Raw genomic sequence first — 24,959 nt, 5'->3', positions numbered from 1 at the left:
TAAATATAAAATAAATACATAATCAAAATAATGGAAAAAAATGTAAACCTGCATAGATTAGGCTATGATGTATTCTGTACAGTGGAGTTTGTTGTTCGATGCGTCACCTGGTGGATGTTCTGTGAAGCACAACACATTTGTTTCAGTTCCAAAGAAAATTGACAGAATGCTGCAGCTCAACGATGTGTTTAATTGCCCTATCTGTACCAGGTATGGATCTTGAATATCTTGAAACCTTGTCCAGAGTTACAGTGGTAACTGGTTGCCTGTTGTTCTTATTTTATGATTGTTCCATGCCTCCTGGAAGAATGCAATGTGCCTTTGAAGCTAGGGCAGATTGGTCCAATACAAAGCAAAAAGATGCTCTTTATTGTCAGGGTTTAATGTGCCATCTACCTCTAGATCCAGGAAAAGACAGGAAAAGTCAAAGACATGCACATAGATATCCCTACACAGTCTCACAATTCTGCAAATATAACACCAATGCATTTTCCTTAAATCAGCGATTCTTAATTCACGTCATGGTGATTACTCCCCATCCCCTATATTTAATGGTATATAACCTATAGTATAGTAATAATGAAAAAATAATTGTATTATTTATAATTGGAGAGTCACGGGGTGCAGTGGGTAGCACGATAGCCTCACAGCAAGTGGGGTACTGGTTAGAGCCTCGGCTGGGTCAATTTTGCATTTTTGTGTGGATTTTGCATGTTCTCCCGGTGCTCGCGTTGGTTTCCTCCGGGTGCTTCGATTTCCCCCTCAGTCCAAAGACAAGTGGTATAGGTAAATTAAACAAGCTAAATTGGCCATAGTGTATGAGTGTGAATGCAAGAGTGTATGGCCCCCCTGATTATTAAAGGAAAAAAATAAAATTAATAAATTTATTTATAATTAACCTTTGTTTATGGACACTGCGCCCTGTGATGTGGGAGTGTCAGTTTTCCCCCTATTAGACACCATGAAGTAAGCCACATCACCCCTTGTTTCCTGTAGTAAAGGGTAAAAACAGCATTTGTGGGTTGCAAATGCCACAGCCATATCACCCTGCAGCCCAAGACTGGTTACTCACTGAAGCTAAGCAGAGCTGAGCCTGGTCAGTACTTGGATGGGAGACCCTATGGGAAAGCTAGGTTGCTGTTGGAAGTGGCGTTAAAGAGGCCAGCAGGAGGTGCTCAACCTGCAGTCTTTGTGAGTCCTAATTCCCCAGTAAAAAGTGAAGGGGACACTATACTGTCAGTGGGCGTCGTCTTTTGGACGAGACATTAAACCGAGGTCCTGACTCTGTGTTCATTAAAAATCCCATGGTACTTCTCTTAAAGAGTAGGGGTGTAACCCCGTGTCCTGGCCAAAGTCCTTCAATCGTCCCTTACAATCATGGCCTCCCAATCATCCCCATCCACCAAATTGGCCCTCCATCCACCACTCCCACAATCGTTGGTGTGTTGTGAACGTACTGGTGTTGTTGTCCTGTGGCTGCCTTTGCATCATCCATGTGGATGCTGCACATTGGCGGTGGTGTGTAAAGACCCCCCTCATAATTGTTAAGTGCTTTGGGTGTATGGCCATACACAATAAATATATAATGCTTTATAAATTACACAATTACATAACATACAGATTACATTAAATAACATTCTCCCGGCCCTTATCAGATTTCACTCTGAAAGGCAAGCCAAAGCGATTCACAGCTTCTAGGAAACTGTGTATGACAACAAAAGCACTGTTTTTTTGGCAGCTTTTAAGTATACAATCATCTTGCTGAAGCTACCTATTCCGCCATGGACCACAATCCTGCACCTAAGCAAAAATGTCCAAAATGTAAATCTTTTCTGTCTGAAAGATTTAAGTTCATACTCAATAAACAAAATGTCAGAACACTTTAAAAGTATGCACACTCAAATGGAAATTCTGTTGTTATCCATATTCAGACAATAATAGTTTCTTTTGTAGATATCTGTACAATAAATGGTAATGCTTTCTTTTACAACCCTCAAAGTACCATGTAAGTACAGTGAAATAACGGTGTACTTTTCTGTAAGTATAGTACAAGTAAAAAAGAACATACGTGTAGGCACAAGGGTGTGTGTCTGTGTGTGTACTGGTATTCTCCATGTTAAGTAGACAGCATGTCCCTACAATTATACCAGTACATTTTGGGCTTGTGGAAATACTGTTTGGGCCCCATCATGTACAAAAAGCTCATTCATTTTCCAGAATGACATATTTTTGAAAGTGTAAAAATACTGAAAGTATAGTGTGATTGGGTAGGATTGAAATAATATTAATCTAGATCAGGATCCCTGTTCCTGGAGATGTATCTTCCAGCAGAGTTCAGTTCCAATCCTAATCAAACTGATTCAGTAGTTGTCAAGTGCCCTTTCAGATTCATAGTAGTTTGGTTTGTTGGGTTAGATCTGAACTCTTTAAGTTGAATTTCCAGTATTTCTATTTCCTACATTATTTGACCAGAGGCTGTATTTTTTGCTGCTTTTGAACTGTATTGCATTAAAGAATATTGTTTCTGATATTTAGCTTATGCTCTGATATAGATAGGGTGGACAAAAAAAGAGATAGTATAACACTATAATTTAGCAGCAGTATCCATAGCAAATATGATTGCACAGATGAATCACTCAATAATCTTAACAAAAAATATAAATGTATCACGTAAAGGAAGGTGCCTTGTTGGAGCATATTTAGATTAGACTGTAATTTTCTTAGAATATTTGTTCAACCACTTAGCAAATAACACAGAAATTTTTGTGACGTCTGTAGTCATACATACCTCTGCAATGATGATTTCTCCACCTTGTGCCCTTTTAAGCACTCAGAAACACACAGATTTCTTTTATACATTTTGAGTACAAGCTTGTAGCTGTGAGTAACCTGTTCTGGGGTGGTCACTAGCGAAAAAAGTTAAAAGAATTGTTGGGTCAATATATGATTTAAGATACTATTTAGGTACCTCAGATAGTTTAATGACTTCACATTGATTGCCATTTCAACTCAATACCTTGTTCATAATTATTTGAGTATTTTGGAGTATTTCCAATTATTTGAGTAATTGGAGTATAATAATAACTGAAATCAAGTCAAAATACTTTGTGCACTGAACTGTGTGGACTCTAACAGGCAGTGTTACAACAATTAGGTAATCCAGAAACTAAGCTTCAATGGCCTTCGTATTTACCCTGAATTCAGATTTAATTATCTCACACCTTTCTTTATCAAGATATGTCAGTTGCAAAACTGTGACTCAAAGTACATATTCCATCAGTCTTTTGTGCAATGATAAGCCTTATCCCTTTTGCATTGAGGTGGTTGTTCCTTTCTAATCTTACCATTTAATCTGTATTGCTGTTACTAGTAATTGCTGTTATTAATTATATTGTGGTTAAAAGTAACAAAAATGTAAAATCTTAAATCCTTGAATGTTTTTATATTTTGACTTAAAAAACTTGTACATTTAAATGTATTTGCATATATTTTATATAATCTTTGCATTAAATTACAAGAGATTAATTCTTACTTGTGCAAGGTGTTTCTAATGTGGTGTCTATAGGCAGGACTGTAAATTTGACATTATTCTCTCTTCTGAAAATTTCGATACCATCTTTGAGTTTTTCTTTTATTATTTCAGCAAATAGGATTGTAAAACAATGATTTCTTGTTCTCTTTCATTCACTGCACTTGGACGACTACCACAATTAAAAACCCAGAAATATGAAAAGGCTCCGCTACACCTTACACTAGAACACCATGATGGTTCTCTACTGTGATGCTTGCTTCATAACAATAAAAAAATAAATAAAAAAAACTTTTTTTTCTGCCTGTGATTTCTGCCATCCTTAACATAGCTTTATGTTCGGGCAAAAAGTGCACATGGCAAATGGCTAATTCGCTTTGGGGTTAAGAGAAAAATATATGTAAACAGAGCAGAATTACTATTAGATGATATTTTTTAAGAAAGTAATGAATATTTTTTTGCTAATTTGCATAATTGGCTAGTAATTAGAGTAAACATGATCTAATACTGCTAAATATTGAAATATTTCTGTTTGAAACTTACTTCATCTCACAAAGGGTCTTTCACTGGGTTTTCTATTTTACTTCTTCTTCCTCTTCTTTTTTTCAACCTTTTCTGTAACAACATAACAGGACCTTACATTAAAAAAAGTAACTGTTAAAAATCATTTTTACAATAATGAAACTTACTGTATGCATGAGGATGGGCAGACACAACTGATGGACCAGGCGCTGGGGCAGCAACTAAGTCCAGCAGTCGTTCCAGCACTGTTCTCAGTTCCTCTCTCTTCTCCATCAATCCACTCTTCTCTTCCTCCAGTTTTTTGAGCATTGTGGTGGCAGTAGGGGCTAGGTTGGGGATGTTTTGGGTGTTGCTGTCTTCCATCAAGTTAAACCTACTAGAAAAGAAAATAATGCCCTTAAAAATAATTCAGAAATTCAAGTATCTTAAATTTGTTTATTCAAATAGTCAAGTTAATTACCAAGCTTATTCAAAAAATAAAACAAAAAAAAAACATGAAAAAGTTTGATGCTGGTTTCAACACTGGTCCCAAAGCTGGCCAGGACCAGTGTATGACTTGCAAGATCCAATATTGAGACCAGCAAGTGCAGCATCAAACATAACTTACCAGCACACAGTCCCATAGCCAGCTTGGTGAAAAGGGTGGTTCTTTTTTTTTTTTTTTTCAAAAAGTGAACCTTTTTGCAATTATTTGCTTCATGTTCTACTTAATTTGGAAATTTAAATCTTGTATTTTGTGACATTTTAAGAATAATTTTTCAGCTTAATTGGCTTGTTGGATGGTCATCATAACCACACTTTTTGATGTAACAAAAACACTTCTTAAAGATAAAATATATATATATATATATATATATATATATATATATATATATATWTATATATATATATATATATATATATATATATATATATATATATATATATATATATATATATATATATATATATATATAWATATATATATATATATATATATATATATATATATATATATATATATATATATAATATATATATATATAATATATAATAATATATATATATATATATATATATATATATATATATAATAAAACGACTTATTTTATTATATATATATATATATATATATATATATAATAAAACGATATAATAAAACGACTTATTTTCATTCATTCATTCATTTTTGTGTACAAATGGTGACCAAAAATTTCTAAAATGTTGGTTTTTGGCGCCATAGCGCCACCTATGGTCCGATTTGGCTATTTTTTGTTGAGCATGTAGTGTACCGGAGTACTACCAACTGACCAAGTTTTAGCTCTCTAGGCCTACAGTTTGGTCTGAGCAATAGCAACTTTAGCATAAAAAATAATAATAATAAGAGCAAAAATTAACAAAAACAACAGTGATTCAGCAACAGCCAAAATAGTATTCAAATCCATTTTAATATGGGCGGCTTTTGGTGCTTCACACCTTTTTATTTGTGATTTTTGGTTTCAAGAACAATGTCCAAGATTTAGAATAAAAGGTACTTGGAAAATATTTTCTTTATTTAAAAACAATAAAGTATCAAAAGATGACACCACTTAAATCAGATTGCATGTTTTCTTGCACAGCTGGATGTTTAACTAATGAAAAATAACTGTTTGCATTGGTCAGAAACCATGGTTAAGTTAGTTTGACATTTGATGTGCCCTTTATGTTGCTCAAGGCTTGATTTCTCAATAAAAAAAATTAACCACAATTTTACTATTATACAAAATTATAATTATAAATTATACAACTAACCAGTACCAAAATGTTCAGAAAAGCATCCTGATTATTACTAATGATTTTTAGAATTGGCACTTTATTTATTTTTATATACATAAAAAAAAAAACTTTTAATGTAAAAAATTTGTAAAGTGATGATCAGTTAACCTCTAACATCATTTGAGATAAAAGAACCAAATCAACCCTAACATTTTCTAAATATTATTTTCTATGATGCACAAGCTTTGATTTTTACAGTTATGCTTTTGCTGAAAGAAAGAACTTGAAGCTTGGCTTACCAACTTTCATGGATAAGTTGTTTTTTATATACAGCACTGAATTCATATTTTCAGTATATCAAATACATTGTAAACACTTGCATGAAGCACAATTATAGCTTGGAAAAGTTATTTAACCATCTGTGAAATATTACATTATTATCGATTATGCACAATGAAGGGCTTTTTTTAAGTGATGTGTGTTTTTTTCCATAAACAATAGTTTTACTTTAGTTTTGTATTTTTTGTTGTTTAGTAATTCTACTTACTGTTTTACTATACACAAGTTTACCAAGGTGTGTGTGCTTATTTATGTATTTATTTAGTTAGTTAGTTATATTTTACTGTTTTCTGGCATGTATTGCCCTTACAGTCTGACAATGAATTTGTAATATTATAAATATATGATAATTATGTTATAATAATAAAATATAAGTTAAGTACTGTATATAAAAACAAAGGGATAACTGTAAAAGCTTGAGCATCAAAAAACATAATATTTAAAAAATGTTTGAGTTGCTTTGGTTTCTTTATCTCAAATGGTGTTTGAGTAAACTAGTATTACTAATTTTTTTACATTAAACTTTTTTTTTTCATTATCAGATAAATAAAGTGCTAATTCCAAAAACAGAGATTTATTATTTTTTTTAAACATTTTGGTACTGGTTTTGTTGTATAATAGTATGGTTAAATTGTTTGTTTATTTATTTATTTATTTATTTATTTTTAATCGGGAAACTAAGCCTTATGCAACATAAAGTGCACGTGTATGTCTATCTGACATAGTTTTAGCTCAAACTCTAACTGGAACAAAGAATTTATTTGGTTTGAAACCGAATGTCTAATGAATGTCAAACGTCAAACTGACTTTACTCCCGGTCTGCGATTGGCTAAAAAGAATATCCTCCAAAAAAGGATGCGAATCGATTACGAATCGTGTCCTGCCAGGATGTCTCAAAAATACTGCACACAAATTCAAAGGACTCTATGCTAGTGTAAGCATTTTCACATGCACATTAAGTGGTTCATAAACACATCTATTACAATTCATAAATGCATGAGAAAAGTAGTCCCAAAATTTCATATATACATAATTGTGTAAACATTTTTAATGTATTTATGAAAGATGCATATGTGTGAGTAATTGGTGAATATTTTTGCTTTTTACTTTTGAATTCATGGAGTTGCGAATTCATTATGAATTGCACTGTGCATTTTTAAATTTTATGGATGCAAATGTATTATTATTATTATTGAGACTGATCTGGCTCCATAGGTACCACATTGGCAATACTTTCTACTCATGTTCATGCATATTGCTTGTAATTATTGCAGTAAATAATTTGTCTTTATGTTTGGTTTGTCCTCCTGCTTGTTTTTTGGGGGGGAGGGAGGGGTTGCATAAATATTATGTTTGCAGCAGCAGTGTTATAATCTCAGATGGCATGTCTTTGTATATACTAGTAGCAGGTAACAATGCTTGCTCTACCATAATAATCAAACAGCAGCCGTAAGGAGCGCCAATACCAAATACATCAACATTGCCATATTCATATTCATTGCCATACTAAATCCAGAGTGTTCAAGACAAAAATTTATAATATGGCATAAGTGCCTTTTTAACACTTTTATTAGCAATTAAATTGGTCTAAATGATTCACATATATTTATTTAAATAGTTGAACAATTGGTTTTCATTTAAATGTCATAAAATGCCATCTGGACTGGGCATTAAACTGGACTGGCTGTTAAACTGTCATTAGCCTCTGTAATTTCTTCCATCTCTAGAGACTATTTTGTTTCTTCAGAAACAATAGATTTCAAGTGGTGCTCGCTGCAGAGCCATTTGAGGAGAGGTGAGCTCCAGAGAGGGGGAGCTTAAGCTTGAGCTCCACCTTTTTTGCACTTCTTCTACAAGTGATGTCACTGGGGGTAGGGTTAGGGGTGGGGTTGGTGTATGCATTAAAACAGCTTACAGGAGGAGGAGCGACAGCTCATGCCCCCCCTTTCTGGAGCTCACCTCTCCTCAAATGGCTCTGCAGCGAGCACCCTCTCATAGATTTGGAGTCCAAAAAGGCTCAGTATTCAAAGGAATATAATTCTAAAAGAAACATTAAAAAAACATCACGCATCTTAACTGGATCAACTGCAATATTGCCATTTTTATCTTTAATCAAATATTTTTTGTTGGTTTGGCTGACAGGGTTGGATACACTACAAATACACATACTAATATGTGATGACCTTATGTAATGCATTTTTATAATTAAATTGAAATCTTATTAGAAATGTATTTCTAGATATAAATAAAGTTCTTATTACAAACTACAGGTGCATGAATAAAAGACACTCAATTATTTAATTTTCATTGTAAATGTTAAATGGTTTATTTATTAATGCAGCAAATAAGTTCAAATGACAAGTGTTACAAATATAACATGGTCAGATCACAATACAATATCTAATAATTACACATCATTGAAATGGAACTATACAATTATTAATTTTATTAATACTAAAAAACATTCTTGTATGTGGGTCTTAAGGCATGATTTCATAAATATATGTATGTCTTACCATCCTCATCCAAATGTTAATTATTCAGTACAGAACCATTTTCACAAAGTCCAAATCATTAGAAGTATGTTTACTGAAACATCACATTCTCTCAAAATAATAAGCAAATATTACATGATACCAGAATCGATACAATTACAAAACAAAATAAAAATTTGTTTACTTGAAATTATCATTCATTTTAAGTGCACACAGAAATCATGGATTGCTGTTATAAATTATTAGAATGGAGAATGCAACCTCATCCATTTAGAATTTAAGCAAACATTATTTTCTTCTCTAACATTTTTTTTTAATAGACAAACTTTTCCCTTTCTTCCCCTTTCTTGCACTAGTTACAATTTGGATCGTAGTGGCTTCAAATACTTGTTGTGGGACTCATGGACCTAAAAGAAAAAATACATTAAAAAAAGACCATTTTAGATTGAACTTATTGTGTTTTATATTCAATTATATTTTAAGAGAGAACACAATTTAGCCCATAGCGGTTATTTAACATAACAAGACTACAATTTTACAGACAGCAAATTTATTATTTACACACCTCAGTATGGTTCAGAGGTGACTTCTTGGCCCACTCAAACATGTGCTCATAGACGTTGCCATCATATCGTCCCAGAGAAGAATTAAGCATCTCATCACGGTAGTCAAAAGCATCAACGAGAGCCACTGCATTGGGCCTTATCTCTAAGAGGAGACCCTTCAGCCTCTGTGAAATCTGATCCAGCTGAGAAACACTTAGCAGACCAGCCTGAGAAAGAAGACAAACTGTAAGGTCTGTTTCTATCAAACACTGCTAAATGATGGTCTAAGAAAGTGGTCTTTAAATAATGTACAGAAATCAGCAGGATGTCCCTTAACACCAATGACTCTTATAAAATATCATTAGACACAAATCAAATTTTGAGTAAACAAATGTTTATACATTTAACAGCAAATAAATTTCATGAAAACAAACTCAGTCATTTCATTCATGAGTTGTGGGTACTGTCTGAGTTAAGCAACATTTATGAACTGTCGTACTGTATTGTATTTGGTATTGTATTGTATTGTATTGTATTGTATTACCTTTAAAAAGTCCCCAGAATTCTGTGCAACTCCATGAAGGGCATAAAGCAGAGCCAAAGTGCTGAGTACTGAGTGGACAGCCTTATCTCCAATCTCACTCAGTTTAGCAGCAAATAGCTTCACAACCACATAATGGCAATGGGCCTGTAAAGGGAGCATATAAATTAAACTCAAACCATGTCCAGAAATATATCAATAGATTTAAAAGTCTCCAGACCAGAACTAGACACCACTTTATTACACTTTATTATACACAAATTTGTCTCACATCAGATGCTCTGACTAGATCAATGGAAGTGTTGTTCCAGGCATCTTCGTTACTCTTGCTGTGCTGTAGCTCCAACTGAAGGTTCTTAGCTGCAACTTCAACTAACCTGTGGACATTAAAAAAAAAGTCACATTGAAAGTTATGTGAGTTAAATGTTTTTAACAGCCCTGTTAAGGCCTTTTTCCACTGAGCAGTACCACTGTTTCCAGTTTCCACTTTTTTGGGTACCCTTTCCAAAGAGTAGAATGCTATCAAAAGGGTGAAGCTAGACTCACCCCCGAATGCTATTGGTTTAGAGAGAATTGTCAATATTGTGTGCAAAAAGCCAGGAGATTCAATATAAATAAAGCGCCTTTTCTAAATACACAACCGGAGCTTTTATAATCCTTGTTCTCTTCTTGACACAAACAGCCACATAACAAGAAAAAGATTATTTGCTGTGTCCTATTGTTGTTTACAAAGCTGTTTAAAAGAGGGAGGGGTTTCACTTTTTCTCTACTTTCTATACGTGCACTCGCCACACGTCTATATTTGAAATATAAAACTTGAGCTCAAAATAATAACTTGCGCGTGATTGAGTGTAGATTATTGATTGATTAATGTTTTAAAGAACTATTTCTAGCCAAGAGCTTTTTGAATCTGGAAATGTCCCAGATTCACATGTCTCTACGAATTTGGTGTGTGATTCATGTTTTTTGTTTATGTTTATCCAGATGGCTAAAAAGCATCATATTCTTTGACATATGATGGCTGATGGGTCATGTTTAGTTAAAGTTGTATGAAAGATGAGACTGAGCTGCTAGAACTACATGTTTATTCATCATTTTCTTCCGAACTACATGTAGGTGACTATTTAACTAGTGTTATAGTAAAATAAACAGTCTATAAACATTTGCATGTATTTTACAAACCTTCAATGTTATGTTTTGCTTGTAGTTATGTGTATGCCAATGTCTGACACCTGAAAACACTGATTAATTGTGATTTATGACTAACAACATTCTCCTTTTTCTGTGCCTCGGCGTGAGCCATCAGAATTGAATTTGAGCCGTTGATAATGTGTGCTTTACCATTATAATAACACCAGTGTGATTGTATGCATGAAAGAGTTGAAGTCACCAAGTTAACAATAATATCACTACAATTTCCATTCATTCATTTTCTTTTCGGCTTAGCCCCTTTATTAATCTGGGGTCGCCACAGCGGAATAAACCGCCAACTTATCCAGCATATGTTTTTTACGCAGCGGATGACCTTCCAGCTGCAACCCATCTCTGGGAAACAACCATTCACACTCATACACTACGAACAATTTAGCCTACCCAATTGACCTATGCCGCATGTCTTTGGACTGTGGGGGAAACCGGATCACCCAGAAGAAACCCACACAGAAACGCCAACTAACCCAACCAAGGCTCGAACCAGTGACCTTCTTGCTGTGAGGTGAAAGCACTACCTACTGCGCCACCCCACTACAATATTCAGATAGCAAAATTATATAGTATCGTCAACTGTCCACCACTCCCACTGCTCTCAGATCCACTGTAAATGCTGCTCTCTGAATCACTGCCCATCTCCCCAGCGTCTGTTTGTTTTGATGGTGTGCAAATTATTATTTTTATGCACGTAATAAAAATCCCCCCTTTTTATGCAAACCTTTCACTGTTTCGCTATTCAACCCTTCCAATTAAACAAAGCTTTCAGACCCACTTTTCTGACTTTTTTCAAACTAGAGGTGTGAAAACACCCTGCTGAGACAGGGGGGTTTATGACCCTTTAAATGTATGTTTTGTGTCATTTTTCTCTAATTCGGAAACTGTAAGGGTCTGTATGTATTCATATTTTATTTGTTTGTTTTATATAATTTCAGATGTTACAGTAGGCTATTTCAATTTAAATCATTGATCTGCAGCTATAATCAAATCGTATGTTCGTACAACGGTTAGTAATTAACATTTGTAATACAGCATTAATTCGTCTTGGGAATGACAGACACAAATCATACAAAGTGGCCTGAGGGAGTCTGAGCCATTTGTCTTGTAGAATAGTGGCCATGTCACCATGTGATGCTGGTGGAGGAAAACGTTTCCTGACTTGTTCCTCCAAAACACCCCAAAGTTGCTTATTAATATTTATGTCTAGTAACTATGCATACCATAGGAGATGTTCACTTTAAAGGGCACATAGTTTACCCCTTTTTTAGGATTTAATATTATGGTTCGTCTGAGTGTGCCAGTTTAAGTTCAGTTTAAAACACACAGTTTAGATTTTTGTTTATCATAATTTCATTAAAAAATGTTATTGTGGGGGCGTGTACACAGGTCTCTGTTTTAGGGGTGTGTCGCTTCACAAGAAAATTAGTTTCGACTGCTCGCCCAATATAACAAGGGGGCGGAGCCAAAAGCTCCTCCGCTTTGTGTTTGGCAACAGACAGGCAGACAGAGAGAAGCAACATGAGTGAGATGACAAGCATTCAGCTGTACATGTAATACTCGGACACAGACCAAACAGAGAGTACAAAATCATTTGTGTCTTTGTATAGTTTTACAGCCAACTGTGTGCTGGTTTAAAGTTCTGAGCTTGTACACTGAGACTAATAACCACGTGCACTGAATTAACTTTGATTGAGGCACCATATGCTCCGCTCAGAGATACGACACGGCACATCAGACACGCACATTCGGATGTTTTTTAAAATGAAACTATTCAGATGGTGCTCTCTGGCATGGCAGGAATATGAAGCGTCCCGAATCGTTGCTGGGCGTCGCTGACAGCCGCTGACTTGAGGCACCGGTGTGTGTGTGTACCCTGATAGAAACCTATGTTTAGAATTCTGAAAATGCATGGCGCTACGATGGTTTCCAGCTGTATTAAGATCACAGGGAGCTTCTGTGACTGTGAGAAATGCAAACCGCTGAAGTTTAAGGTAGACGCAATGAAAAGTACACATGTTTACCTACCTAAAGTTACAAACAATAATACCGATAAGAGTGATCGGAATGTTGTGGTGAATGTTGATCTTGTGTTGAGCACAATGAGCCTTACATCTAAAAACAGAGCAAGGGTGTTCCTTTAGTGAGATCGCTTTGACTCACACACTGAAAATGGCGGATGTGAAACAACAAATTGAGGGTATGGTGATGCGCGCCTGTCAATCAATATTGGTTGGCAGGGGGGCCGCACTCCTTCGTCAAGTTGCGGTTGATCTGAAAACCGCTCCAATTGGTCCCCCGTTTTTATGTTGTTAAATTGAACTTGGACAAAAAAGGACTGGTGTGTTTATATCACCCCAATATGACGTCTATACACTATACCTACACACATGTCTGTCCAAACAGCTTGAAAAGTAGATTTTTCACCATAGGTGCCCTTTAACGTTCATCATACTACCCTGTCACCAGTCTTACTGTGTGTATTGGTGCATTATCACCATGATGCACGACACCGCCTTCAAAATACATTGTTTGAACCATTGAACGGACATGGTCCTCCAGGATGGTTTGGTAGTCCTTGGCCCATCTAACATAAGTATTGGGCCTAGGGAATACTATGATATTGTGGCTCAAACCATCACTGATTCATCCCCATGCCTCACTCTGGGCATACAACAGTCTGGGCGGTACGCTTCTTAGGGACTTCTCGACACCGCAGTTCAGTGAAGGTTGATTCAATAAAAGAATAATATATGTTTCACATCGTCTACAGCCCAAGATTTTCACTGCTGTCACCATTAATACTGACGTTTGCCATTGGCATTAGTGACCAAAGCTTAGGCTATAGCAGCCTGGCCATGTATATTGACCCTGTGCAGCTCCCAACGAACAGTCTTGGTGGAAACAGAAGTTTTTTTTTTTTTTTTTTAATGTTGGATGTGGTTCATCCTTCGTGGTCAATTGACCTTATCCTGCATACCGTGGCTTCTTGATCTACCACAAAGATTTGCTGTCTTGGTTACAGATGTGCCAGTGAGACGTAAACCAACAACTTGTCCTCTTTTGAACTCTGATATGTCACCCATAATGCTGTGTATTGTAATATTTTAAGCAAACTTTGTTATTACGGAGCTAATTTAACCTTCACACTCTGCTCTTACTGGTGGAATGTGCAATCAATGATGATTGGCTACTAGGCTGGTCAAATTTAGACATGAAATCTCCAACATTAAATTGGCCAGTGTTTTAGTTTCACTGTACAGCCCTTGTACTGTATAAAGCATCTGTTTTGTGAAAAGTGCTTCTCATATGATATGTTATATATGCTTTTTTCTAAGTGTTTCAATGTAGCTTCTGGCAACATGTGGTGACGAGCGCCGCAGTTGATATAGTTATGTAAACTGATCGTAACGAACCACGAATGCTTTCCTTACAACAGCACTGCAGTACACATCATCTTTGCCACTTTCTTTCCGTTGAGCGAGTCGAGACATTCCCTTATCAAGTCGATCTCAACATTATATTTGGAGAACCTATAACACTGGGCTGGGATTATGTAGAGACTTTGAAAGCAGTAGTGAAACTGCAATTTCATATGGATGCACTCCTGCAAAGACGTGTTAACTTATCAACACTTACAAATTTGTTTATTTATTAAATGGTTTATTAAATTATTTTTCTTCGGTCCTGTTAGTCTTTTATCTAAAACATTTTATTTGGGTGAGAATGCTTGTATTTTGAGTCTTATTTGTTCAAGGGAGCTAACTATGTCCCTTAAATGTTTTAAGAGGGAATGGTTACTAAGGACTAAAGTGAAATACTAAATGGTAGTCTCGAATTCCTTAAGTCGATCTTTTTTCTTTTTTTTCTCCTTGCAAACCAACTTTTACTAAAGGTACTCTTAACCTTAAACTGAGGGATTTTTTGGTAAAGGACTTTAATTCAAACAAGCCCTGCACTCCTCTGCCACATCACTTGAATCAACATTTATATTGTTGTTTACAATTGTCCTGGGACCTGCTGAATAAAGAATTATTTCCCAAGTCGTTCAAGAATCATTGCTGTAAGTCCATAATGTGTATCTGTTAGTGGTAATACTAAAACTCCTTGAAATATTTTAAACAAAATATTACAATTTTAATTCGCATTAGCCTGGTGGATTTTTTTTATTTATTCATAACTGTGAACGAATATTTTATATTTTTATATACGAATATGTTTAGACCTGATAGTTAATATAAATAAATAAATAATAAGCTTGGCTGGTATAAATGTTAATAGTAGCCTGCTTTGGTAAATTTACATTAAAGGATTATAATCATATGATAAATACACAAACCGCTTTTCAGGGGGTGGGGGGGTCTGTCATGGTGTACAACTTAAGTACTTAGAATTATTTGACAATGTTGTCACTGTTAAGGCAAACGAACAGGAAACTTACTTTTGGTTTATTTGTGTTGATTGCAAGTGACATGACAGGTGCAGGTGTCAATTGTAAATGACGTCACCTGCATAGGAAGCACGGGTGCCTGGGCGTGTAAGCCTGAAGGTGCAAGTACAACTCTGCAGGAAGACTTTTCTCATCAAAAGGGTACCATTTGGCAGTGAAGACACATGCCTTATAAAGGTGACCTATATTGTATGGAACTGAAGTGTACCACTCAGTGGAAATGAGGCATTAATAGCACATTTTACAGCCTGTATTAAAGGGGACCTATTATACAAAAATCACTTTTATATGGTGTTTATAAAAGTTGTGTGGCTGCAGTGTGTGAAAACAGCCAGTTTATAATTGTAAAAATCAGATTATTTTGCTATTGTGCCAGAGTCTGGGCACCTGAGGCTCCACCCGCTTCTGAAAAAGCTCACTTGCATTTAAAGAGACAAATACAAAACAAGCATGCTTTTTGGCTCATACCCTAAAAATAGCTATTACAACAAGATATAAAAATATTTTCTGTTGGGTTATGTGCACTCAAACATCATATACACACTCTGGGGACATCAAAGATTTATGTTCTTAAAAGAGGCATCATTATATGTTTTTCTTACTTTGCAGCTCTGAACTTGTATGCCTCGACAAGGCTGACCAGGTCATTAATATTGACAACAGTAGGCCGGGAAGACACAGAATGGGGCTGTATCCTGCTCTGAGATTCGTTCAGGTAAGACACAATGCCAGTCAACTGTTGTCCTGCCCGTGCTTGCTTGTAGCTCTTCACCAAATACCTAATAAAATAGTGAACAAATAATAATAATATTATTAATTAAACATAAAAAAAATGTTGTACAAACAGCCAGTTCACTGAAATATAAGGAAATAATCTTGCTGAAGATTTTGGTTACTTTTAATTGTAACTTTCAGCTATTTAAACAATGTTAAAAACACTGCACCTACACATAATTGCACAACTAGACAAATAACTGTAAATCTGACAAATAAATCAAATACTTTCTGAAAAAAGTTGCTTTTGTTGGTATGGATAACTTTTTAACCAAAAAGATAACTAGGTTATTCAAAAGCCTGTGAAAAAAACATGAAAACTTCTGAGGTAAAGTAAATTTCATTTTAAGTAGTTCACAAAGAACTAAGTAGTTCTGTTGCTGGTTGAAAATAGGAGAAAGGTGAAGAAAACATGTTCCTGTAACCAAATTATAACCAAACTATAACCAAATTCTGTTCATACAAAGGTTAGTAATTAACATTTGTAATATAGCATCAATTTGTCTTGGGAATGACAGATATAAGTCATGCAGAGTGGCCTGAGGGTTGTTGGGCCATTTTTCTTGCAAAATAGTGATAATCGAGTATTGATGATCATGATAATTATCATTATTGCAACTGAACTGTTGTTTTAAAAATTAATTAACTTAAATAGATCACAATCTAAAACGATAAAAAGCAAAAAAAAGTTTTACCTAGCTGTCTGCAGCATCATAACCGTATTCTCTCCCTCATAAGTGCAGGTTGGCGTAAAAGTGACGTAGATGTCAGGTAAACTGCTGCAGCGGGAGTAGCCATGACCACCACATGACATACGACATACCTCAATGCCAGTATTTGCTGCCCAGGTGGTAAAAGCTTTCAGACCAGCTGACAAGGCATGCAGCTATTAAAGAAAATAAAAAGGGATTTCAAACAAAATCACTTTAATTAAGTTAAAAGTTGTTACATGCAAAAATGTACAGTTGAAGTCAGAATTATTACCCCCCATCCCATCCCCCCCCCCCCCCCCCCCCCCCCCTCCAAAAAAAAAAAAAAACAGGACAACGTTAAATGTAAAATATAAAATATATTGCAGTGTCTTGAAAAAGATCTAGTCAAATTTTACTTGCTGTCATCATGGCAAAGTTAAAATAAATCAGTTATTAGAGATGAGGAATTGCAACTATCAGGTTTAGAAATGTGTTGAAAAAAATCTCTCCGTTAAAGAGAAATTGGGAAACAAATAAACAGGGAGGCTAATTATTCTGACTTCAACTGTATATTGAATAGAGAAAAAAAATATTTTGACAACATATTTCTGCATACCTCTGGAAGCTCACTGAAGTCACCCAGACTGATGTCTCCTGAGATGCGATGGTATGTTTTATTCATGTACTGCCCCACAAAGTGAAAGGCATATGCAGTAGCCAAAAGAGGAAATAGTTTATACTGCTGGGTTTGATAGTCCAAGATCTGTGGCTCAGGTTCACTAGAAAAAAAATATGAAAAGGAACAAAATAAAAAAATGACAAATTTATATATATATATATATATATATATATATATATAAGTAAAAAGTGCATATGAGAGTGCAAGGAGGAAAGACATGAGAGAGAAAAGAGAGTCCTACCCTGGGCGTAGTTCAGACTGATGTCGGACTGCACTGTAGCGAATGGCAATAGTGCAGGATTTGGAGAGAGCTCGTGCTGACTCTCCCACTATCATGGAGCGAATAAACACCATGGTGCCATATGTGAGTTTATCACTAGGAGGCTTCACATATGTACCATCCGGTTCAACCTATAAAAGCACACACGCCACATAAAGTACAGTTATTACCCACATGACATATACACATAGCACATTAAGCCATTTTATATGCCATTTTTCTAGTGGACACAGATTACAGGATTCTTAATAGGCAGTGGTGCCATTAATCAAGTAGAATTTTGATTTGATATTACTGGGATGTATATATATATATATATATATATATATATATATATATATATATATATATATATATATATAGTTATATATAGTTATATATAGTTTTATATATATATATATATATATATATATATATATATATATATATATATATATATAAACACTTTACAATAAGGTAAATAGTTAATGTTAGGTAATGCATTTAACTAACATGAACAAGCAATGAAAAAATATTTATAGGAGTATTTATTCATCGTTGTAAATATTAATGACAGTAACATTTTTCTTTGTTGGTAACCTAAATCAGTACTTTAAATGTCAATGAGCACAACTTTCAATTTAAATAATACTTTAGTAAATGTTGAACTACGATTAATAAATGGTGTGCATGCATTAATTCTTGAACTACCATTAATTAATGAAACCTTACTGTAAAGTGATTAATAAATAAATGCAATGTAAATACTGAATTCCATTTCATAAAATTGTTTTCTAAATTCTGAAATTTTACTTATTTCCAGATTGTTTTTCCTTTTTGGTTATTAAGAGTGGGGCTGATTAAAGTTGATCCTGGATTTTGCTTAAAGACAAAATAATAATAATAATAATAATAATAATAATAATAATAAATTACTGCAAATATTTTTGTAGATTGCTGCAGACAAGATCTGCTCACCTGGGCATACTTCATAAGCATATTCTCTCGTGGAATTCTAACATTTTCCAGTTTCAAATAGCCATTATCCACCTCATCAAAACCAAATTTGGGCCCAATATCACCAACGACCACACCTGTTCAAACATAGTATATCTGAAGAAACAACTGTAGAGAAATACATTCTGTACGAACATTAAATACATAAAAATTAATAGTATTATATAACTGCATTAATTTAGTTAAACTTATATATATATATATATATATATTTACATTATATAAAAATTACCATGGCAGCCAGCATGACTACTGCAGAATATAATTGTTGGGTGTAAAAATAAAAAATTAAAAACTGTCACGCTTACTGTATATTTAGAAATATGACTAGAAAGAGTGTGTTTTTTGCTCTTAAGTACAATGTACCACAAAATTGTGATAAGGCTAAACACTTGTTCCATAAACTAGTGAATGTGTAATCGCAGTCCATCAAAACAATATTATTGCTATTTTATTACCTCTAATCGAAAACAACCTCACAGACATGAACAATTCTGTCCCTCTTTATCATATCTCTTTAACATATGTCTTTACAAAATTGGGGATTTGTATCAGCTCTAAAGTTCTTTACCTGGAAGTGGCATGTGTGTCTTCATACAGCGAATGGGTGTGATGAAAGCATGCAGGCCATGACACTTGCCCTGCGTGTACAGCTGAGCCAGGACTATAGCATGGTTTGAGGTTTTACCCACTTAAAAAAAAAAAAAAAAAAAAAAAAAAAAAAAAAGTAAGTAAGTAAATAAATATTTTATAAACTAAAAATAAAAACCTTGATTAAGGCTTACTCACATCCACCTGGCCACCATTTAATTGAGGAGATTGTTGGACTGTTCAAAACGAACTCTTGGGTGGAAGGGTCATATGTGGCAGTGGTTTCAAGAGCACGGATGTGTGTACCTAGAAGGATACAACATCAAAACACATAGACAACTGGTACTACGAATATAATTACAAATACTTAAATAAATAAAGGTAATTTGTGAATTTTTAATTCAGCTGTGATGTCAAATACTACCCCATTACTTAAATATCTGAGACTGAGCAAACTTATAAACAAGCATTAATCCCCTTAGTGGTTCAGTACATTACAATATTCATAATCTATTAATGCAAACAGTATAATAAGGGTAACCCTTAAAGGTGTTTGACAGCACAAAAATGGATGGCAACCAATACCCAGTCATTCTGTCTTTCTCTCTCTCTCTCTCTCTCCCTTTAAATTACATGTGAACATTACTGAAAACTTTTTGGTTTTATAAAAAATAAATAAAAAACTGATTGCTGTCCCAATGTTGTTTGAACAAAATGTTTATTTTGAAGAATAAATGTAAAATATATATATACAAAAACAGTTGCCTAGCCTTTGTGGATTTCACAGCCTGTATACAACAGTCTGTGGAATTAATATTAAATCAAATGCAAAACAAATGCTATAACTGTTGAAATAGTCCCACAATGCATTGTACTTGTAGGCTGCTTAACTTTTACCTTTCTTAATTTTTACAGTTCTGCCCAATGAACAACACTCTCTTCCACCTTGAATGGAGCAAGAATTGAAGCCACTGGCTACCACAGCACAATGCATGATATGAAATAACTTCATTGGACTTTTTCTAACTACTTACAATTAATACACCATGGTCCAAATAACACAGTAAAGGAAGATTATGCAACACTCCAACTTTAATCTCTACAAAAATTGCCCAACACCATATAAGACTACATGAAACCCAGTGCCTGTCTACAGTAGTATAATAATATGTGTGCAGATAGGTGCCAGATTTGTTACCGTGCCCCATCTCAGTCTGTGCGTAGGTGCCAATAATCTCCAAGTTCCATGCAGGCATGAAGAAAGTTTCAAGTTGTGCAGGTGAAGACTGGTTCAATAGCGTTGGCAGGAACATCCCCAAGTGTAGGTCAAGGGGCTCTGGACGCCCTCGATGAACACAGCTTTAATAGGGCGGGAATCAAAGTGAGCGGAATATTTAAAAAAAAAAAAAAAAAAAAGTAATTAAAAATAGAGAGGGGAAAAGAAAAGCAGAAAAAAGATACCGAAAGAACAAATTAGTGAGTGTTAAATACGAATAGACAGAATGAGTTGATCAAGATTGTGAGTATGTATTAATAAAATTTATATGGATGGGATTAGGCGGTTCATTCCACTGTGGCGACCCCAGATTAATAAAGGAACTAAGCCGAAAAGAAATTGAATGAATGAATGGATGGGATTAAATTTGAGGAACAGAGAATGACAAAAGTTCATGCATATAATGACTAAATTAGAGATAGAAATAATTTATTAGCTGCATAAAACATGTGCCAATTACAGTATAATCAATCTCAAAGAATTTACTCAACAGAAACATTATTAATGTGTTTACTCATTGTATGAATATGATTTTCTATGATTGTTTCAGTAGAGGCATACATTAAAAAGAGGTATCCATTCTCCAAAAAGCATTTTTGTTTTAGAGTGCGAGGCCAAAAATTTAGGACCTACTAAGATAGTGCTGGACATTTACGTCTTTTCATTCTTAACATTTGAAAATTCTAAATGTTCACTTGATCAAATGTTGTGAGAGAAAGACAGATAAATTACCCGTTAGCCATAACTGACACATTTACTCCCTTGCATTAATGACAAGATTGCACAATGATGCCATTATTCTCTCAGTGCCTACTGCTTCGGCTTCTTTCCTTCAAACCCACTGTCCTACATTTCCACTTATTAGGGTTTTGAAAATGTGTAGATTCCATTTACAATACAAAACACAATCAATGATAACTGGAAAATTAAAGACTTCATGAAAAGACAAACACAAAACTGCAAAACCACAAGTTATTAAGATAATCAAGAAGCAGTTAAAGACCTAAAGCTATTTAATGTTTGAATGCAGATAAGGTCAGGTTTTAAAAAGTGTTCTAATGTATACAGAATTAAATGGAGAATCACCTTGAATGCAGAGACCCCTAAATCAATCTGAGACTATGACCATACTGAGCTGTCAACACCTACAAGAGTGACACCTTAATATACAAATGTATATTTCTGAACCAAAAAGGACAATACTTTTTTGCTTATTACTAATATTTAAAAGTACATTTCAAATAATTGTTCAGGAGAGAAGAACTGACCGTGCCCCAGCTCTGTCTGAGCATAGGTGCCTAACATATGGAATGACTCAGCTAAGGGGATCCATTTTTTGCGTTGTTCAGCAGTACACTGGCTTTTTAAGGTGGGTATGAACATGACATTATGGACACCTAGGGGCTCTTGAAATACACCCCTCACAACACTGCAGAATGGAACAGACAAATGTAGTAAACATACATGAAGATACACATTGTACTTTAGAGGGTTTTATAAAAAGTCTTTTTATGTTAATAGAAACCAGATGTTTAATCCCAATTAGCTGTACTCCTAATACTTTTCATTATGCTAAATGTGTATTTAAAGTTTAGTTTTTAGGAATGTCTGAATCACCAAAAATGTATCAGTTTTATTTGTTTCAGCTAATTTAATCTGAGAATAGGAGTGGAGATGATAAACATTTTACTTCCCTTTGACACACTTTTAATCTGAGACCTTTGCCCTGGCTGTCTCTGCAAACACTGTAACTTTTGCTTGCAAATTGTAGCTAACATTCATATGCAACTCACAAACATATTTTACAACACTGATTTTGAAAATTTCATAAAAATTGTGTTGTTTTGGTGATTCATTGCATTAACCAATACATGAGGTGTAATTTAATTGTAGAGATGTTGGGACAAAGGTAACACAAACACCAAGATATTTGCTATTAAAAAAAAAACATATATTTGTATTATATTTATTTTATATTTGACTTTTTTTTTAAATATAATACAAAGACCTCAAAAAAAGAACTGTAGTGTATGTTTATTTTTTTCAGTTAATTCTTATCTCAGTGTTTTCTGTCCTCTAAACTTCTCTCAACTATCCATATTCTATAACTTCTATAACTATAAGTTTCTTTAACCATGACAATTTTGCTTACGTCTTGTAGGAGTAGATCTCTTCTGGATCAGAGATACCATATTCCCTAAGTTTCAGAATCATCTGTGCACTCTTCCGCACTGCTGCATCATATCGCTCACTTCGAGAGAGAAAGTTTAGGTCTTCATGTTGGAAATCTGGATCTCCAATAACCAGAGACTCTAGAAAAAAACAAACAAAACAAAAAAACAGATGATGGGTGTTTTTTTTTTTTTTTTTTTTTTTTACTTTTTAGCTTGATATCTTGATCTTGTACAGAAATGGGCCAACTAATTCAATATATATAAAAGGCGCTCTGACTTCAAGGTAAATATTTATATTATCAGTTTAATTTTTAAGAGCTCCACAAACTGTAAATTTGCAAGGGTACATTATATTACTAAAGAAATACATTAAATTAACATACATATACCTGAACTTAATCATGTCAATAGGTTAACCTATGCACACAAATGACCGGAAAATACGTTTACAATCAAATAGGTTATTTAAGTTATTAAATAGCAACGTTAAAACACTTTTGCAGCTGACCTATTTCTCTCCTTCTATTTGTCTTTTCCGCTCCACCATCCAGCACGTTTGTAAGAATCTCCAGGTTAAAAGACGCATTTTCACGTTCACGGCTAATATCAGGATTCATGACTATTCAGTTAAACTTTCTTTCGAGCTACGTGCCTTCTGCTTTGTGTCCTTTTTTCTTTTTTTGTTATATAACGTTTCAACTCTGGCTTAGTTGGGTTTGTTACTTCCTGGAAGGGTGGTAACATTTGACGTCAATTGTGTGTTGACCAATAGAAGCGCTTATTACTCAGTGGGCGTGGCATTGGTGCGCTTAACCACTGTTGTAACAGTAGGTTCGTTTAAGATGACAAATTCCGAGAATGTAGGGTTGAATTGACACAGCATGCATTCGGTGTTGAGTAAGGTTCGACTGATAAGTGGGAGTATTCTATCTATTATTCTCATAAATGTTGTTACCAATAAAATTATTCCAAGTCCGAGTAACACTATACATGCAATAGAGCAGAATATAGATCAGGTGTTTGTGGTTGGGTTTCTTGGAATGTGGATGGTAAATAAGTGGTGGTTCATTACACTGTGACAAACCAGGGAACATTAAAACTGACATTAATTAAATGTAAACAAATGTTGTCATTTCTGGTATTTACAATTTAGATTTAATCCAAGTAGAGCAATGTAAACAGCAAACATTGTAATCTATGCTTGGTCGGTTCAAATAATGTAGTGTAAAAAAACTGAAACATCAATATCTGTGCATTGCACCATTACAGTTTTTCTCAGTTGTTTTAGTTCATTTCTCAGATCAGAATCGAATTTTTCAAAACTACCTGTTCAATCTTCACATCATTGTGTCACTTGTGCACATCAAAAAAGCAATTTCTCATTCCTTTGAACAAGTTGCAAATGCTTTTGTACATTTTTGCTAATGGTTATATGCAGTTCTCTGATGTTTCCTACATTTTCAATTGCTTATGTCATGTTGATCAAAATGTATTATTTTGGCCTCTGTTGCATAGTCTCACCGCCACAACATTAACAGATTTTTCAGTCGCTTTGGTGCATTTGCCACAACACTATTTACATTTGCACAACAGTTAATGCATTTCTCAATACAATTAGGTAGTTAAATGGCTTTGTTTTCATTATGACAGTTTACTCTGTACATTTTTTCTAATGCAAAAGAGTCAGATTTTGGTGACACTTCCTGAAAATGCTCAAGACAGCAATATATATTATTTGCACAGCCATTTGAAAACTAAAGTAAAATTAGACATCACTGCATTTACCGTTTTTCTGAGTGGCTTTGGTGCATTTCTCACAACACTATTTACATTTGCACAACAGTTAATGCATTTCTCAAAACAATTCATCATTTGTGCACATTATAGTAGCAGTTTCTCATTCCTTCCAACAGATTGCAAATGCTTCTGGACATGCAATAATTGCTTTCATACAACTCTCTGCTGTTTATAACATTATCATTCACTTATGTCATGTCAGTCAAAATTAACTAAACTTGTGAAGGCTGAATAAGTCAGTCCATATAAAACTAATAGTCCTCATTTCAAAGTAATCTTTTTTTTTTTTCCTGGAAATGTCTTTTAAATTGAACAATTTCATAAATGATTTACAGACCTGTG

The 24,959-nt window shown here is 34.4% G+C and overlaps 1 protein-coding gene across 3 annotated transcripts; it reads right to left on the bottom strand.

The window, feature by feature from the left end:
* Positions 1–8,425: 8,425 nt before the first annotated feature.
* acox1 (acyl-CoA oxidase 1, palmitoyl) lies at positions 8,426–23,566 on the bottom strand. 3 transcript variants are annotated; one of them, XM_073952898.1, is made up of 14 exons: positions 23,329–23,566; positions 22,799–22,958; positions 20,569–22,075; positions 19,569–19,676; positions 19,351–19,470; positions 18,741–18,856; positions 17,745–17,914; positions 17,441–17,603; positions 16,828–17,018; positions 15,961–16,137; positions 9,977–10,082; positions 9,709–9,852; positions 9,185–9,391; positions 8,426–9,026 (listed from the first exon to the last, which is right to left on the bottom strand). In XM_073952898.1, the coding sequence occupies exons 3-14, from the start codon at positions 20,681–20,683 to the stop codon at positions 8,976–8,978; spliced, it is 1,668 nt and encodes a 555-aa protein (XP_073808999.1). In that variant the 5' UTR covers positions 20,684–22,075; positions 22,799–22,958; positions 23,329–23,566; the 3' UTR covers positions 8,426–8,975.
* Positions 23,567–24,959: the final 1,393 nt, after the last annotated feature.

Source organism: Danio rerio, chromosome 6, assembly GCF_049306965.1.
Source record: "Danio rerio strain Tuebingen ecotype United States chromosome 6, GRCz12tu, whole genome shotgun sequence".
Taxonomy (NCBI): domain Eukaryota; kingdom Metazoa; phylum Chordata; class Actinopteri; order Cypriniformes; family Danionidae; genus Danio; species Danio rerio.
This window is presented reverse-complemented; position numbering and strand designations above follow the sequence as displayed.